General features: G+C 39.0%; 1 protein-coding gene across 1 annotated transcript in view; it reads right to left on the bottom strand.

Moving 5' to 3' along the window:
* The window catches only part of PCMT1 (protein-L-isoaspartate (D-aspartate) O-methyltransferase), a 55,203-nt gene extending 49,774 nt beyond the window's left edge, over positions 1-5,429 (bottom strand). Inside the window, exons 1-2 of the mRNA XM_001381136.4 lie at positions 5,231-5,429; positions 4,635-4,954 (exon numbers count right to left, since the gene is read on the bottom strand). Of these exons, the coding sequence (XP_001381173.3) occupies positions 4,635-4,887 (253 nt within the window). The 5' untranslated portion in view covers positions 4,888-4,954; positions 5,231-5,429. The remainder of the gene's footprint in view (positions 1-4,634; positions 4,955-5,230) is intronic.
* Between the last annotated feature and the right edge of the window lie 12,218 nt (positions 5,430-17,647).

Below are 17,647 nucleotides of genomic sequence, written 5' to 3'. Positions count from 1 at the left end.
CAACTCCAGTACTCCTATTCACTAAGCCATATTGTTGAAAATAAACCCAGCACTGAGAAGAATAGGGATCTTATTTTAATTAATGAAGCCTAAAATGGGGAGCAGCCAGGTGGTTCAGGAGATTAAGAGTCAGACCTAGGGATGTGAGGTCCTGGGTTCCAATCAGACCTCCGACACTCCCTAGCTATATGACTCTGGACAAATTACTTAACTTCCATTGCCTTGCCCTTACCACTCTTCTGCCTTGGAACCAATACAAGATGAACAAGGATTTACTTTTCTTTTTAATGAAAGCTAAAAATTAGCCACAATTTGGCAACTAGGAATTCATATTAAATTGCCAAAAATGTATCTAAATTAAATATTAAAACACTGTGAAATCTGATTTACAGGTGAATGCCTCTAAAGTTTCATTAGAAATTAAATGGGAAGGCATTTTTCTGGCTACTAGATAAAGCGTCAATTTATTAAACTATCTCATTAGTTATTAGCACTTGAGCACATAAAAGTAATGAAATGGTGAGCCTAAATGCTACTTTCCTCCATTGATGACCAAGACTCATAACCTAAGTGTCATTCTCCATTCCTTATTATCTCTCACTACCACCTCCATCCAATCTTTTGCCCAGGCCCACTGCTCTCACTTTTGCAACATCTTCAAATATGTCCCTTTTTTCTCCTCTGATACCATACTGGTACAGATTCCTTATCAACTCACACTTGGGACTACTGGTGGGTTTATCTTCCTCACTTCCCTCCCTCTTTCAACCTCACCTCCATTCAGCCACCAAAGTAATTTTCCTAAAACAGGATCAACCGTGTCAACCATCCTACTCAATAAACTCCAATGGTTCCTTATTACCTTCTGGATCAAAAAAAATTCATGTTTAAGCCTTAACCCTTTCCTGCCTTTCAAGTCTTCCTACTTATCTTACTCCCCCCCATATCACATACTCTTCAATCCTGAGAGACACTGGCCTCCTTGTTGCGCCATTAACAAGTTATTCCTTCTCTCTACTCAGGACATTTTCTCTGGCTATACCTCAGGCCAGGAACATTGTTCTTCTTCCTTTCTGACTACAGACTTACTTTAGTCTTTTGCCTCTTTATTGTAATCTAAGTGATTAGCAGAATGTCTGGCACATAAAAGGTGCTTAATAAACGTTCACTGCCTAACTGTTCTAGCAGCTAAAGGCCAGTAAACTGATATTTAATCAAAGTAATAATGGACATTTTTATGTTAAGTATTAGCATTTAGCCTAATTTAATATTTCAACCACCTAGGTGGGTTCAGTGGAGAGAGCACTGGACCTGGAGTCAAGAAGACTTGAATTCAAATCCTGCTCAAAAATTCTGCCTCCTTACAAGCTGTGACTCAAGGAAAGTCATTTAACCTCTATTTTCTGTAATCCCCTGGAGAAGCAAATGGCAAACCACTCTAATAACTTTATCAAAAAAACCCCTGGCAACAGTATGCTATCAATCTAGAGGGGTCATGAAGAGTCAAACAGGACTGAATGACTGAACAAATATTTCAATCAATTTCCCTTAAATCTCTTCCTTTGAAAGGCAATGCTTTAAGAGGCTATCTTATTAAAGAATCCCAGGCTTTATTAGAACTGGGGGAAAAAACAAACTCAGATATCATCTGGTTTAAATCTCCCCTGTTTTTATAAGTGAGAAAACTGAAGCCCTAAAATAATAATATAACATACCTTGTTAAATGGAAAAGTCACTGCTAGCAACTAGTTTTCTGGTTCCCAGTCCAGTGTTTATTCCATCACATCTAATAGCTTAGGTTGCTAAACTAAAAAGGTTTCACTTTGCTTGAAAAAAAAATGTTCCATAAGCACATGATCTGTGCATGCTATTTTCTTATTACTGTGGTCTGCCTTTCTATGTAGACTTTCCCAAGAAACTAATTGTAAAATGTCAAGTTGGTTGAATAGAATCAATGGCATGATTACCTAGTAACTAAAGCTGTAATACTGATATGAAAAGTCCTTGTACATAGTTGGTGCTTAATATATGTTTGCAGACTTAAATTAACCCTACCTGTAATGCAGTTGCATAAAAGAATGCTCACTTAACTACCATTCTATTTACATATTTTTAAAATTGCTAGACCCCTATTATCACAGTCAACGGTCTTCAATCTGGTTATATATACTTACACCAAATATTAAAATGAACAAAAAAGATATAACTTGTGCAGCTATAACTATATATACAAATTATATTTATGTTTATATTGCAACAAAGCAAAATAAAAACATTTAAGTTATTTCTCAATACAAGTTTATAATGGTCTCCACAACAAAGCCTTAGTTTTTTTAATCAATAAAGTTCTAATTTAGCTTTTTTTCCTAACAGGTCTTTTTTTCAACCCCAAATCACATTCCAATCTCTCAAAAATAGACCTTGTGAGTTAAAATATTACACTAATAAGAGGTTAAAACAAAGTTGCATAAGTATTACAAAAGATGATAAAACAATTTATCTTCCCTAATTTCTTCCTAAAGAAGTATATTACTTATTTTAAAATGAAGTATAACATACATTAGATCAACATTCTCCGTGTTAAAAATTACCTAATCACTAAATAGAAAAGCATTTTCAAAAAGTTAAGAACTGTAATAGGAGATACATGGAGGTAATTATAAAACAACTGGAAAGAAGATCTAGTCTTGGCTAGCCCTGAATTTGGCCTAAAAGAAGAGACTGAAATAATGCCTGATTGATTACAAATTTCTGCCACAGCCAAGTATCCACCGAGATAGCCTACCAGTATAACACTATTACTTAATTACAATTCTTTTACATTTTAAAAATACATGCTTCTACATAAGCAAGCACTTAAATTATCCTTCATAAATACCACAGAGGCATGAAAAATTAGAAATCTGAGCACCTTTGCAAGCAAAGAAGCCACCAGAACCTAGTATATATCCAATCAATTACTTTAAAAGAATTCCAAAAAAATCTATTTGCATTAATTTCTATTACTATTAATAGCTGACAGAACACTTTGCTCCTGACAAAGTACTTCCACATAAATTAATCTCATTTGATATTACCTACCTCACAAGATTATTGTAATAGTTTACACATCTAAAATACTGTCCATCTTGCAACATGCTTTCCTTAAAATGACCTAGTGATTTGGGCAGCAAAATTATTATTAATCCTGTTATCTTCATTTACAGATAAAGAAACTGAGGCTAAGGTTACAGATTAAGTGACTTGCACCAAGGTCACACTTGCAACTACGCAATGAAACCCGAACTTTAATCAGGGTCTTCTTTGAGTGATCCAGAGCTTTCCCTGTTTCTAGTGGGCCAGTCTTCAAGAGCTGGGGGCGGGGAGGTGAGGGGAGAGCTTTCTTGATATTTCAGTTAGCAAACTTTTATTGAGCATCATTTTATGTGTGCAAAGTACTTGTCCTGAGGCAATGGGAGAGAAAGGATATATAAAGCAATCCCCTTTCTCCCAAGAGCTCACAAACAAATTAAGAATCAAAGCAAAAACACGAAAAAAGTTCAAAGATACTTTATAAGGCATAAGGTGATTAAATGGATGTTGAGCTCTGATAGACAAGTAAGCGGAGACAGATCAATGTGAAGTGACCTACGTTACAGATTAAATAGTCCTTTTGGCCTTCAAGATATAGACTGTGAGGGACTTTTTTTTTTTCCGTTTAAAGAAACCACGAATCCTGAAAGAAAATTCGCACTTAACAAGGGGCAGGGGAAAGCAGCAAGAATCAAGATTATGGCACAAGGAGCACCACCCAAGTGGTCTCGGGTTGCCTCGGGATCCTTTGCAAGCTTTTCATTTGTGGGCCTTTCAATTAACAAGCTCCTGGCAAGACTTGGCTGTGGGGCTTAGGAAGCATTTCTCCAAATCGAATCTTTTCCCCCATCCCATCCGCGAGCTCTCCGGTGGGGGCAGAAACTAGAGTATTTTCTCGCTGCTCCCTCTATCGCACCTCCCCTCCTTGCCCCCCATCTGTTTCAGCCTTGAGGCTCGGCAGGCAGAAGCATCTCCCAGCGGGAAGTCGAGGACCCGGGGAAATGGAGGGGGAGTGGTGAAGAGGGGGGTGGTAAAGGCTTGAAAAATGTGCCGCCTGGAAGTCCCGAGGACTAAGGCCATATGCCCCCAGCCACTAGCACCTCCCCCTCCTCTGGATCCGGACTCAGCGTGTCCCTGCACCCAGGCACGCCCCTCTGGAGCCAGAGTTAAGAAGAATGTCGAACGCCGACCCTGAATGACAGCCCCGCCACCTGTGCCCGCACCTCCGCGCCCCGCCCGGACCGAAGCAGAGGAGTACCGCCTGCCCGCGCTGCACTAGCCGCCCCCGATCCCCAAGCTCGCCCGGAGCCCGTTCTTGGCGCCCGCTGATCGCCCCCAGGTGACAGGTCTCTCGGGAGGGAATTACAAGTGCGTGTGGCCCGGCGCGGAGAGCGCCACCAACTGTCCTACCCGCCACGGCCGCCTTCCCCAACCACACCGCCGGGTGAGGGCGGCTGCTGTCCCCGGGACCGGCAAGGCAGTGACACGTCCCTCTCCCGACTGCCCCCTCCCCAAGCTCCCAGCCCACGACGAGGAAAAGGGGAGGCAGCGGTGGCACTCACTGCGGAGATTTTGGATGAGCTCCGAGTGATTGGCCCCGCCGGACTTCCAGGCCATCGCGAGGCACGCCTGGAACAAGTAGAAAATCAGCTTCAGCGCGGCGGCGATGCCCAGCAGCTTCGCGAGGAACTCGACCACCTCCCCCACCGACACCGCCCCGTCTACGTCCGCGTCCCCGGCGCGGCCGCCGCTGCTGCTGCTGCCGCCGCTGCTGCTCCTGCTACTACCCCTAGGGCCGCTGCGCGCTCCCGACATCCCCCACTGCGCGCATGCGCTCTGTGACGGGGCAGCGCCGCTCGGGTGGGGCTGAAAGAGGCTGTCCCTGCAGCGAGATAAAATAAATAAATAAATAAAACCTGGCTGAGTCAGCGGCCTCAGCGCTATCTTCTCTCCCACCCCCAACACAGTGATATCCAAACCTTTTGGTCTGAGCCCTCCCCCTGCTGCCAATTCCAGAGGCCGAAGACTAGACAGGAAAGGGACAGCCATGTTCCGCTTCCTGGGGATTTTAATCTAAACAGGCAGCCGGCCTCTGAGGGTGAGGTCGTAGGGTAGCAGTTCCTTGGGCATCTCTGGAGCTGCTTCTACTTGTGCATACCCCTAGTCGGCGGCTGGCCTCGAGCTTGTGGGGGTTCCTCAGGGGCGCCCTTGGTAGAAAGGAGACTAATTTCGGCGCCCGCCGGAAGTTGGGGATTGCGAGTGGTGGTGTTGTAGGATTCCAGTCCAGGTTCCAAATTGCAAGGTGGCAAACCAGAGAAAGACACGCGTAGGGCAGCCCTTAAAGTCTCCCTCAAGCCTCATTGCGCACCTCTTACTTTTTTTAGTTTAAAGTGACATGGCCCTTTAGTAGAAACGATAACCTAGAGACAGAAGGCACCGGGCACTTCTGGATGCAATACATCCTCCTTGTCTTTGTTACAGACACACCACCATCACTTATACAGGAGAGGAGGCAGAGTGAACTCTGGTTATTCACTTGTTTTTAAAGTCACCTGTCGTTTGACCTCTCTTAAACTTCCTTTTGAATATGAACCATAGCAGAAAATGTGATCAGGTTTATATGAAATGGTGCATTAATGACCATGTTAAAAACAAAACAAGGATTGCAGAATGTATGATGGACTTGGAAAGGGGCACAGAACAAATGCTTTATTTACCTTTTTGTTTTGCTAAGAGTTGAAGACTTTATACCATATTTGAACTCATTTTTGGTGGTGTGATTCATCTAGTCCAACCCTTGATCACTTGTGATCTTGGGCAATCATGTAAACACCCTGGGCCTCAGTTTCCTCATCTGTAAAATGAAGTTAAACTAGATGCTTTTTGAGAACTCTTAACTCTGGATCTATAATACAGACTTGGCCAAATGATCACATACTACCTGGTAAATAACAAAATTGAGAATTTGAACCTCTGACAGTAAATGCTCCATTCTTTCCTTTATACCTAGAAATGTGGCAACACTAACAACAAAAGGGGTGTATAAAAATTACTTTTTGCCCTCTGATTTTGTATAATTGCCCAGTTTATTTAATCTACCCCACCCTACATCCCTAAACTTGTTGCAGTTTGAGGGGAGGAGAGAGAATTGGAAGCAGATATGGTGTAATTATGCTAGCCAGCTCAGATGCTACAGTTTGCCAATAAAAATGAATCGACTATCTTCAAAAGGACAAATACTCCACATTATCCTATGATGTGTGTGTTACACTTCCAGACAAGCATGCAGTTTCAGCAAATTAAGAATCACAAATTATGCAATTGGTCTTGGCTCTAGCTCTGTTGTGATCAGCTTTATTGTAGTTAAGCTCAGAGCCCAAAAGGGAACTCTGCCCTAGGCATCCTGTTGCCATCCAAAGCTCTTATTAACCATCTTTGAAATTAGTTGCCACAGGGTGGTCTTTCAGAACCTCATCAATGAACAATTTTGAATGAAGTATATGCTGCAAACAAGCATTTGGCAAGTCATTGTGCTGCCACTGCACCAGCCTCAAGTTTTCTGGCTCTCTTTCACCGTCCCAGAAACGTGACTGGAAATTTATTTCCCAATCTGCCACACAGGGGAAACAATACCTGCTTGCAAACTATCTTGAGGATTCTGTGACCACACATGAAAAAAATATCTGTCACAAAGGTATTAAATAAATGTGCTCTGCTAAAGAATGAGCTCTGACACCAGGAACCATTTGGTGCCTTAGAACTTTTTAGTTGTAATCATTCAATAAATATTCATTGACTGAATAAAGCTGTCAGTTGGAGAATTCAGTGAATTCAATATGTTCCCTCCACCCCTATCTGCAGCTACCCGATGTTCTTACACTTGGGGAGGAGGGAAGGGGTAGGGAAAGGGAAGCTGGAGAGGCTCTCAAGGCCTCTCTCAGGAACCTGATAACCCTCTTCAAAGCTGACCTAGATGGAGTAGATTAGCAAGCCCTGCCATAGTAAAACTGTTGCTGAAATATAGCAGCCAACATCATCATAGATTGAAAAAAAAAACCTCATAGCTTCCTTTTTGTGAATAGCATTCTGTTAGATAATATGAAAACCTTTTCTCTCCAGGGGTTTACAATCTAGTTGGTGAGAAAAAGCATACACTACCAAAAGATAACTAATGTTAAAGATAATAATATATGATATTCCAAAGAAGGAATATGGACTGTAAACGTTTAGAGTAAGAAGAAACTATTGCGGTGGTTGGGAAATTATAATATTAATCATAGCTCAATAGAGCCAAGACAAAAGGCAGACAGCTAAATAAAATAAATAATAAAGCAGAAAACAAAATGGTGAATGATACTAAACTATTCTTTTTTTAAATTCAACTTTAGTGCCAAAATTTTTTTGCTGAACAAGACATAGTCAATTTTGTGATACCATTTTATAATCTTATCAGGTGTGAGACAAGAAAGACTCAGAGCATCCTGTGCAAAATAACTTAGAGAAATTTTCAAATGATGTCTAGAGCATACTTCTTTTTAACTAAACCCAGAATTTCAATGGTGTAAGGAACTTCTGGAGTGAAAATTCCTTCTATCACTGAAGATAGGCAGAAGGGACCTGACAGTGGGGGATAGAGCAGGAGATCTGAAGGTCTCTTCAAGGCTCCTTAAGATGCTTGATCCTTTGGGGTCCTGAGGTCCCCCATGGGGATTTCAGAGACTGTGGGCAGGACAGAATACACATAAATAATATATGTATATATATATATATATATATAAATATATATATATAAATAAATAAATATATATATAAATAAATATATATATAAATAAATAAATATATATATATATGTGTGTATATATATATATATATATAATGGATACAAGTACAGGACTCAAGCTATTCATTAAAAACAAAGCTATCTCAAAGTGAGGAAAATTCCAAAAGAATAGAAAAGATCATAGACATTATTACCAAAATGGGTGACTGAGAAAATATAGTAACTTCTGATGAACATGCATAACTTCCTCAGCTCTAGAAATGTCTTTATGAGACAGTCTTTATGAGTTTAAGCATACATATAGGGCATCCTTCATGAAAATAAGAGAATGGAAAAGGAAGGCTTTCCCTGTAAAATTTTCTACCAGAAACTAATCTTTACAGCCAAACTGAGATGTTTAGAGAACATCCACCCACCATATATATTATTTGATTTCACAAAGGATCCCAGAGGGGCAGTTCGGTAGGTTAGTGGATAGAAAGCCAGGCCAAGAGACAGGAGGTTCTGGGTTCAAATCTAAATTCAGATATTTCCAAACTGTGTAACCCTGGGCATGTCACTTAACCCAATTTGCCTAGTCCTTACTGCTCTCCTGCCTGTGTTACTCTTGGCTTTTTTTTGGACTTCTGTTTTGGAGCAGGCACGTCTCTTGCGTGATGTGAGGTTATTTTGTCTAGGCCTCTGGCCTAGGCACATGTTTCTTACTTGTATATTCTTTAATCTTTAACCTTTAATAAACCTCTAAAAAATATAATACTCCTTGCAGAGAGAAACTAATTTCTACCTGCCTCAGTCTCCCCATCTCCCCTAAATTTTAATCTTTACAGTTTGGTAAGCATTTAAAAACAACAAAAAACAAGGTGTTGTGCTGGCTAGATCCTCTATAGGAGATTTATATAGAGATATATGAACAAGTAACACAGGATGAGAAGGAAAGGATAAATTACCAGCCATTTCAGTGGTATCTGAGACTAATCTTGAAGGAAGCCAGAAATTCTTAGCAGCAGAGGTGAGATGGAAAAACCTTTTTTGGTTTGAGAAACAGTCATTACAAGACCCTAAGATAAGAGATGATGTATATTGTGTTTAGAACATCAGTTTAGCCAACTGGCTAAATCATAGACTACATCAAGGGGAATAATGTAGTTAAAAAAACTAGAAAGAAGAAAGGTTGTGAAAAACTTATTTCCAGATACACTTGGTATTTATATTTGATCTTAGAGTTATTGAGAAGCCACTGAAGTTTATTTGTGGGGCTGAGGTGGGAGGAAGACATAGTCAGACCTGAACTTTTAGGAAAATCATTCTGGCAGCTGTGTAGAGGGTGGTTAGAGAGAGGAAATACTAGAGACAGATTTGTAATTAGGAAACTACTGCAATAGTCCAGGTAAGAAATGACGAGGGCCTTAACTAAAGTTGTTACTTTGTGATTGGAAAAAAGATAATATATTTTTTAAAAGTTGTAATGACAAATAACATCTAGCAAATAATTGTAAAGGTAGGGTCACCAAAAATAAGGATGATATCAAAGTTGAGAACTTGGGTGCCTAGAAAGAAGCTGACACCCTTGAGAATAATGACAATATTTGGAAGAAAGATGAGTTTAGAGGGAAAGATAATGATTTCTTCTGAGACTATTATATTTGCTAAATGTATATAATATAAAATTAGAAATGTCAAATAGACAGTTGATTGGTTATTGTCCTTTGTACTTGAAGAAGACCAAAATGATATTATTATGACAAGGTGAAAATGTCTGACTGGAGCTAATTAGACCGATATAGGCTTGTAAAGCTCTGCCACAGATTGGGCACAAATAGCCCATATATACATTTAGAATGAAGATGTCTCTAAAGTTGCATATCTCACATTTTTTGAGCGACTGCAATTCTGCTTTGCTCATAAAACACAAAGTCTTTTTTCGTGCTGGCATGCCATGCTAGGCAGTTCTGGGTAAGTATCTCCCATGTCTCATAATTGATACCTAAGTTCTTCTGAAAGACCTTTAAAGGGTTCTTGTATTACTTCTTCTCATCTACTGGTGAGAACTTGCCTCAGATTAATTAATAATGTTTTAAATAAACATAATAATGTTTTATAAAAGAATGTTGTAAATAAACACATTTTTGGCATTCAAAAAGGTAGCCAACCCATCAGAGTGGCACAGATGGGAACAAAGGACTAGAATGCAGAAGAGATAAAACAATGGATCTGAAAGTCACCTACACAGAGATATAAATGAACCCAGTGGAGTTGACAAGATCACTGAGAGCTGGATAAAGAAAAACTGAAAAGAGTCAAGGAGAGAAGATTTTATATTTGATCCTGGAAGTAATAGGGAGCCACAGAAGTTTATTGAATAGGTGGATGATATGATCAGATCTGTATTTCAGAATGATCAATCTGACAGATGGATAATCTAGACTGGAGTAGGGAAAGACTTGAGGCAGAGAGACTAACTAGCAGGTTATTGCAAAAGACCTTAAGAAGGACAAGGATTGAGGAAAGCTAATTCAACTTGCAATTCAGAAAACACCAGCAATTTTGGAGAAAACAGTAGTTTTGGTGATAAGATCAGAAACTGAATTGCAAAGAGTTTAAAAGAAAATTAATAAGTTGGTTTTTGCCAAAGAGTTTTTCTAAAAAGGGAAGGAGAGATACAGGTTAATAGGGAACAGCAATGATAAGATCTAGTGATTTTATTTTTTAAGGAGGAAGAGACTTAGGTGTGTTTATAAGGCAGCAAGGAAGTAACCAGTAGAAAGAAAGTGACAATTAGAGAAAGAGAGGGAATGATAGGGGAGCAATATGCTAAAGATGCAAGGGGATAGGAACAAGAATATATGTAGAATATTTGCTTTGGCAAGGGAAAAGGCAACTTCTTCATTTAAACTGAATCAGAGAAAGGAATAATGGGAAGTGACGCCAGGAGATATAAGATAAGGTATGGAAAAGCTCATACCAATCAATAGCCTTAAACTTCTTTGGTGAAGTATGAGAGTAGATCATGGAAGTCTCAAAGTAGTATTATTAATGTAATAAGGAACTAGCCAATTAAAACCCATCCTGTAAGAACAAACACAGTGTGTCCTACTTGGGGCAATCCCCAACTCAAACTCTGATGCACTTGTGGGCTTTCTATGACTTTTTCCTTATTGCATGGTGAAGAGAGGTCTTTTTGTTGACAGCTGAGCCAGAATTGGGTATATTTATAAAAAACACTAACAAGTCAAATTAATTTCTCTCTCCATGACTGCCTTCCATCTAAAAGGATAAAAAGCTATAGGCCTCTTGTAAGGGAAGAGTTTCAGATTTTTCTCTTACTTGGAGTTGCCATGAAACCTTGAAGGAAGAATATAACTTCTCCTGCCCCTGTTATTCTATGCTTTCCAGCTATTAGGTAAAAAGGAGTATTGGAGATGAGAACTGCCACTCTATGGCCTTCAAAAGATGAAAAGAGTAAATGGCCAAAGGTCCAGGAAATAAAAGCCAGATGAGAATTTGCCTGTAGCTTTGAGTAGCAACTTGTTTGACCCCATGTAAAAGGGGATTAACCTTGTAGCTGAAAGGATGTTTTCTGTAAGTAAGTGTAAGAGAAATTAATTTTAATCATGTATAAAGATTCATCTATAATAGTTTGATAAGCTGTAACTGTGTGATTTAAGTAAGACATAATAGTAATAGGAATAATATTAAGAGTCTTTGCAGTGATGAAAGTGCTTGGACATTTATCCTTTTTCTTCTTGCCATATATTCTAGAGGTGCCCCTAGTCCAGTAGTACCATAACCAGTGACCTTAGAAAGGAAAGGAGATAAAAAGGTGATATTCCCAAATCTACTTTAGGAACATGTTCTACATATTTTCCTTCTTAATTAGCTCTATTAAGCAATTATCCAATACTTATATAAGTCTTGCTGTTGTGACAAGGAAATCACTTTAAAAGACTGATATATATTAATTTAAGGTCGCTAAGGAATTCAGCTATATAATTCCTAAATGAAAACTCAAGTCAGCAGTCAACCTTTTATGGAGTTTTTTAATTACAAACAGGAGGAAGAAAGGTATTAGAGATGGAGAGAGAGAGAGAGTGAGAGAGAGAGAGAAAGGGGAGAGAAGGGAATAGGGCTTAAATACCCCCTCTGTTTAGGCTGGGCCAAAGGCCCAAGCCCTTAGATAGCTGAGGCAAAGAAAAGAGATCAGTCCCTATCACTCACGTGACCAAAATGGAGAAACAGTCTCAGGGGCCTCCACTTCCAGCCTCCTTCAGAGCAAAACTTCTCAGAGCACAACCTCTCAGAGCAAAACCTCTCGAACCCCCTCAAGTCCTCAGACCCCCGCTATCTTTAAGGAAACCATCTAAGTTCCCTCCCCTCAGTTCTCACATCTACCAATCATTGTCCATGTCTTCCCTGTGCCAATGGTGGCTCTAGCTTAACCCAGGACCGCCCAGAGGTCTGTGGCTTTGCACATGTCTTTTGAAGGTCATATTCTCAAATAATTAAATCTTGATCCTTTGCTGCAGCCCTTCCTAAATCCTGTTACTCTAAGTAGGGTGGAAATTGTATTTTCCAAGACCTGGTTCTGTCATTCCAAGTATCTCTATTGTATCAATTCTAAAATCAATCATGACTCAAAGAACTTCCTGTTCTATGTTTAAGCATAGGTCAAAGCCCTTTCCATTGTTTAGCAAAAGGTTTCTGTCCTAAAGTAGTCTTAGGTAGGGAGGAGAAGGACCCTACCATGCCTAGGGTTTCACATTCCACTAGAGTTTCTTACTATCAGTAGGAAATTTTTTCCAGTATGAAATTTCCCAATGGGGAAATTTCCAACATTCATAAGTCTAAGAAATTTTAAGGTTTACACTGTCTAGAACTCAGATTGTCTCTAGCCACAAGATCTCTGACTTGTATATTTTGTGCCCACCAAATAGGTTGGATCCTTATCTCATGTCTTTTTTTTATTTCTTACAAAAGGAAGTAACTATGTTAAAAATTGCTTTTACAAGGGGCATCTAGGTGGCTGAATGAATAGAGAGCCAAGTCAAGGGATAGAATCAATACTAAATATTGGTTCCAAGGCAGAAAGCAGTAAGGACCAGGCAATTGGGGTTAAGTGACTGGCCCAGACAAGAAAACCCAGGATCTTCTAAGACAGAAGATAAGAAAGAAAGAAAGAAAGAAAGAAAGAAAGAAAGAAAGAAAGAAAGAAAGAAAGAAAGAAAGAAAGAAAGAAAGAAAGAAAGAAAGAAAGAAAGAAAGAAAGAAAGAAAGAAAGAAAGAAAGAAAGAAAGGAAGGAAGGAAGGAAGGAAGGAAGGAAGGAAGGAAGGAAGGAAGGAAGGAAGGAAGGAAGGAAGGAAGGAAGGAAGAAAGAAAGAAAGAAAGGAAGGAAGGAAGGAAGGAAGGAAGGAAGGAAGGAAGGAAGGAAGGAAGGAAGGAAGGAAGGAAGGAAGGAAGGAAGGAAGGAAGGAAGAAAGAAAGAAAGAAAGAAAGAAAGAAAGAAAGAAAGAAAGAAAGAAAGAAAGAAAGAAAGAAAGAAAGAAAGAAAGAAAGAAAGAAAGAAAGAAAGAAAGAAAGAAAGAAAGAAAGAAAGAAAGAAAGAAAGAAAGAAAGAAAGAAAGAAAGGAAGAAAGGAAGAAAGAAAAGAAGGAAGGAAGGAAGGAAGGAAGGAAGGAAGGAAGGAAGGAAGGAAGGAAGGAAGGAAGGAAGGAAGGAAGGAAGGAAGGAAGGAAGGAAGAAATTGTTTTTACATGTAATTAGGGAAAGATACATTTTTAATTAAAAAAAGGGGAAAACTTCATCTATTGGCTACGTTGCATTGATGAATGAACTTGGCAGGGTGAACCTTTTGTCTTTATCCATGTTGAATCCACTCTCATGGAGATGGACTAAGATAGTAGAGAGGAAAGTGTAACTAGATTCAGAAGATGATGTTTTTACTTCTGTTAGTTGCTGTATCTTCTCAGCAAATATCACTTTGAAAAAACTCATTTAAGCTTTTGAGAAGCATAAAAAGAACCCTATTCTCCTTCAAAGGTACCCTTAGAAATCAAGTCAGCAAGCATTTACTAACGTGCTTACTATATGCCAGATATGGCACTAAATACCAATTATAGAAAGAAAAGCAAAAAACTCTGTCCCTGCACTCAAGGGACTAACATTCTAATGATGGCAACAGCATCACACAACTGTGTATAAACAGGATTTATGGAGAATAAGTTTAAAGTAATCTCAGAGAGAAGGCATTAGAAGGACTAAGGAAAGGACCTTGAGAGGCATATGTAGCTAGCTAGCTCTCTAGGGGCTCAACTTGTGAGTGTGAGTTGGGACAATGACCTATTCCCCCTCCCCAGTTTAAAACTCTCCATTAGCAAACATTATGGAGTGGAGGGAATACTGGATTTAGATTTTGTGCACCTGGCTCTATGGGACCTTAGGTAAGTCCACTAGTCTTTCCAAGCCTCAGTTTCTCCATTTGTAAAATGAGTGGATTAAGTAGAAGAACTCAAAGTTCCTACTCAAACTAAATCTATGATCTTATCCTTTATAGTATTTTATGATTCACAAAGTGGGGCAGAGGATTATAGTGGAAAGTATACCTATGTAGGAGTCAGGAAATCTATTTTTTAGTTCTGGCTCTTTAGAGTTCTGACTGTATGAACCTGGAAAACTATTTAATTTATCGGGACCTCAGATGCCTCATTACTAAAATAAGGACTAGATGAACTTTAAAGTTTCTGCTAATTCTAACATTCTATTATTCTATGTGTTTAAATAAATACATCTCATTTGATTGTCCTTGTGAGGTATGCTGAATAAGTATTTACAGATAGAAAAATAAAGATCAGAGAGATCGTGGGGTTATAAATTTAGAACTGTAAGGGATCTTATCTAATACTAGAAAAGCTAGGTAGTACAGTGGATAGAACATTGGACTTTGAATCATGAAAACTCATCTTCCTGCTTCAAATCTGTCCTGTGTGACCCTGGGCAAGGTACTTAGCCCTAATTACTTATGCCTTACCACTCTTCTGTCTTATAACTGATACTAAATCAGAAGGTAAAGTTTAAAAAAAGAAAGAAAGAAAAAAGAAAACCCCAAATGGGGTCATGAAGAAGCAAGCAGAACTGAAAAATAACTGAACAGTCTAAAAATACTAATTTCACAGAGAAGCAAACTAAAACACTTAGCAGTAATGTGACTGGCCCACAGTCAAATATTGTGTAAATGGCAGAACTAGGACCATGATCCAGGTCTTCTAATTCTAAATTCACTGTTCTATCCACTACACCACAGTTGGGCTCTTCATTGTGATTGCAGTAAATTGTTCACATTTACATGTTGTGCTAAACAAAACTACGAATACTTTATATTTAATACATAATTACATTTGATAATTTATATAAAGAGAAGCCTTCGTGGAGACATCAGAAGTGGAGCAATACAGTTGTTTTTTTTAAAACCCTTACCTCCTGTCTTAGAATCAATACTGTATATTGGTTCCAAAGCAGAAGAGTGGTAAGGGCTGGGCAGTGGGGGTTAAGTGACTTTCCCAGAGTCATACAGATAGTATGAGTCTGAGACCCAAGACCTCCTATCTCCAGACCTGGCTCTTAATCCACAGAGTCACCAAGCTGCAGAGTTGTAAATATTTTCAAAGACCATATAATTCAACTAGCATTGAAATAAGAATTCTTTCTTATTCTCAACATATTCAACTAGCCTTTGTCTAGAGACCTCTAGGGAAAGGGAATCTCCTACCTACAGAAGAAGTCCATTCTACTTTAATATAACTCTAATTGTTAAGTGGATTTTCCTTATGGGAAGTCTAAATTGCCTCTGTTGCATCTTCTGCCCTTTGGGGCCAAGAAGAACAATTTAAAACCTCTTCTATGTGATAACCCTTCAAAACTTAAAGTCAGTTATTATGGTCCCTTGAAACCTTTTCCTCTGTAGGCTAAGCCTTGCTAGAGTTTTTACCTCTGGGACATGATCTCAAGCCTTTTCACCATTCTGGCTGCTTTCCTCTGGATACTTTCCACCTTATCAATGTCTACTCTAAAATGTGGCACCCAGAACTGAATGCAATACTTCAATTGTAGTCTGACCAGGCACAGAGTACAGTGAGACTATTACTTTCCTAGTTCTGGATGCTATGCCACTCTGGATGCTATGCCATGTTTAAGATTGCATTAGCTTTTTTGGCAGTCACATCTCTATTGACTCTTACTGTGCTTGCAGAATACAAAACCTCCCAGATCTTTTGCAGTAGGATTTATGTCTAATCATGGTTCTCCCTCCTTTTCTTTGAAACTGATTTTTTAAAAGTCCTGTCTTTACATTTATCCTATTAGTTTCCATCTTATTAGATTCAGTTCAATGTTTCAGACTGTCAATATCATTCTGAATGCTATCTCTATTCATCCAGTTAGCTTTCTGTCATCTGCAAATTATATAAGCATGCTGCCTAGTTTTTTGTCCAACTCACTTTATCAGTGATATTAAACAGCATAGGACCAAGCATAGACGTAAACAGTACTCTGTTCCAAACCACTTTTCATTAAAAACTACTTTTTTGGTCTGACTGTTAAACCAGTTTCTAGCCCATTTAATTTTTATAATTGTCTAGCCCTCATCTTTCTACCTTGTCCACAAGATTACCATAAAAATCTTTGCTATATGTTTTAAAGAAATCTAAGTAAGGTATATTTACAGCATTCTTCTGAGCTAGCAGTCTAGAAACTGTCATTAATGTGGAATGTCCTTGATGAATCAAAGCTGTCTTTTCATGATCTCTGATTTCTTTTCTACATACAATAACACTTCCTTCAATGTCAGGAGTTGAAGTCTCCTAGGCAGCAATGGATAGAGCACTAGACCTGGAATCTGAGTTCAAATCCAAGTTCAGAGGCAAGTAATTTAAACTTTGTCTACCTTAGTTTTCTCAAATGTAAAATGGGATAGTAACAGTGCCTACCCTCTCAGGTTGTTGTCAGGATCAAATTAGGTAATATTAACAAAGCGTTTTGTAAATCCTGAAGCACTTTTTAATGCTAGCTATGTCTCTAAATAGATTTAGTCCTTTCTTTTCCTTTGAAGACTGAAGATCATTCATCCTCCATTCTTGCAATAACTTTTCCATCCTTCATGAACCTTCAAAGATTATTGACTACCTCATCAGTCATGTCAAGTTCCTTCAATACTCTGATTAACTGGTTCTGATGTCTTACAAGAATAAGGACATTTTTGTTCATCAGTCATTTTTTTTTTCAGTTTCATTCTGTTCTTTGTGACCTTTTGGGGGTTTTCTTGGCAAAGACACTGGAGTGGTTTGCCATTTCCATCTCCAGTTTATTTACAGATGAGAAAACTGAAGCAAATAGAATTAAGTGCCTTGCCTAGGGTCCTGCAACTAGTAAGTATCTGAGGCCAGATTTGAACTAAGGAAAAAGAGTCTGACTTCAGGTCTGGCACTCAATCTACTGTGTCACCTAGCTGTTAATATCTCTTCATTTATCTTAGGATGTAAAACTCAAACCGTTCCTTAAAGGACAGAAAAGAGGGGCAGGGAAGCGCCTTAATGGATAGACAGCAGGCCTGGAGTAGGAGGGCCTGGTTCAAATGAGTTCAAATGTGATCTCCGACACATCTTAGTTGTGTGACCCTGAGTAAGTCACTTAACTACAATTGCCTAGCCCTTACAGCTCTTCTAACTTGGAACTGATACCTAGCGACTCTTCTAAGACAGAAGGTAAGGGTTAAGAAAAGAAAAGATTCGGTACAGTTGTGACGGAAG

Source organism: Monodelphis domestica, chromosome 2 (assembly GCF_027887165.1).
Source record: "Monodelphis domestica isolate mMonDom1 chromosome 2, mMonDom1.pri, whole genome shotgun sequence".
NCBI classification, from domain to species: domain Eukaryota; kingdom Metazoa; phylum Chordata; class Mammalia; order Didelphimorphia; family Didelphidae; genus Monodelphis; species Monodelphis domestica.
The sequence above is the reverse complement of the archived record's forward strand: the minus strand, read 5'-3'. Positions and strand labels throughout refer to the sequence as shown.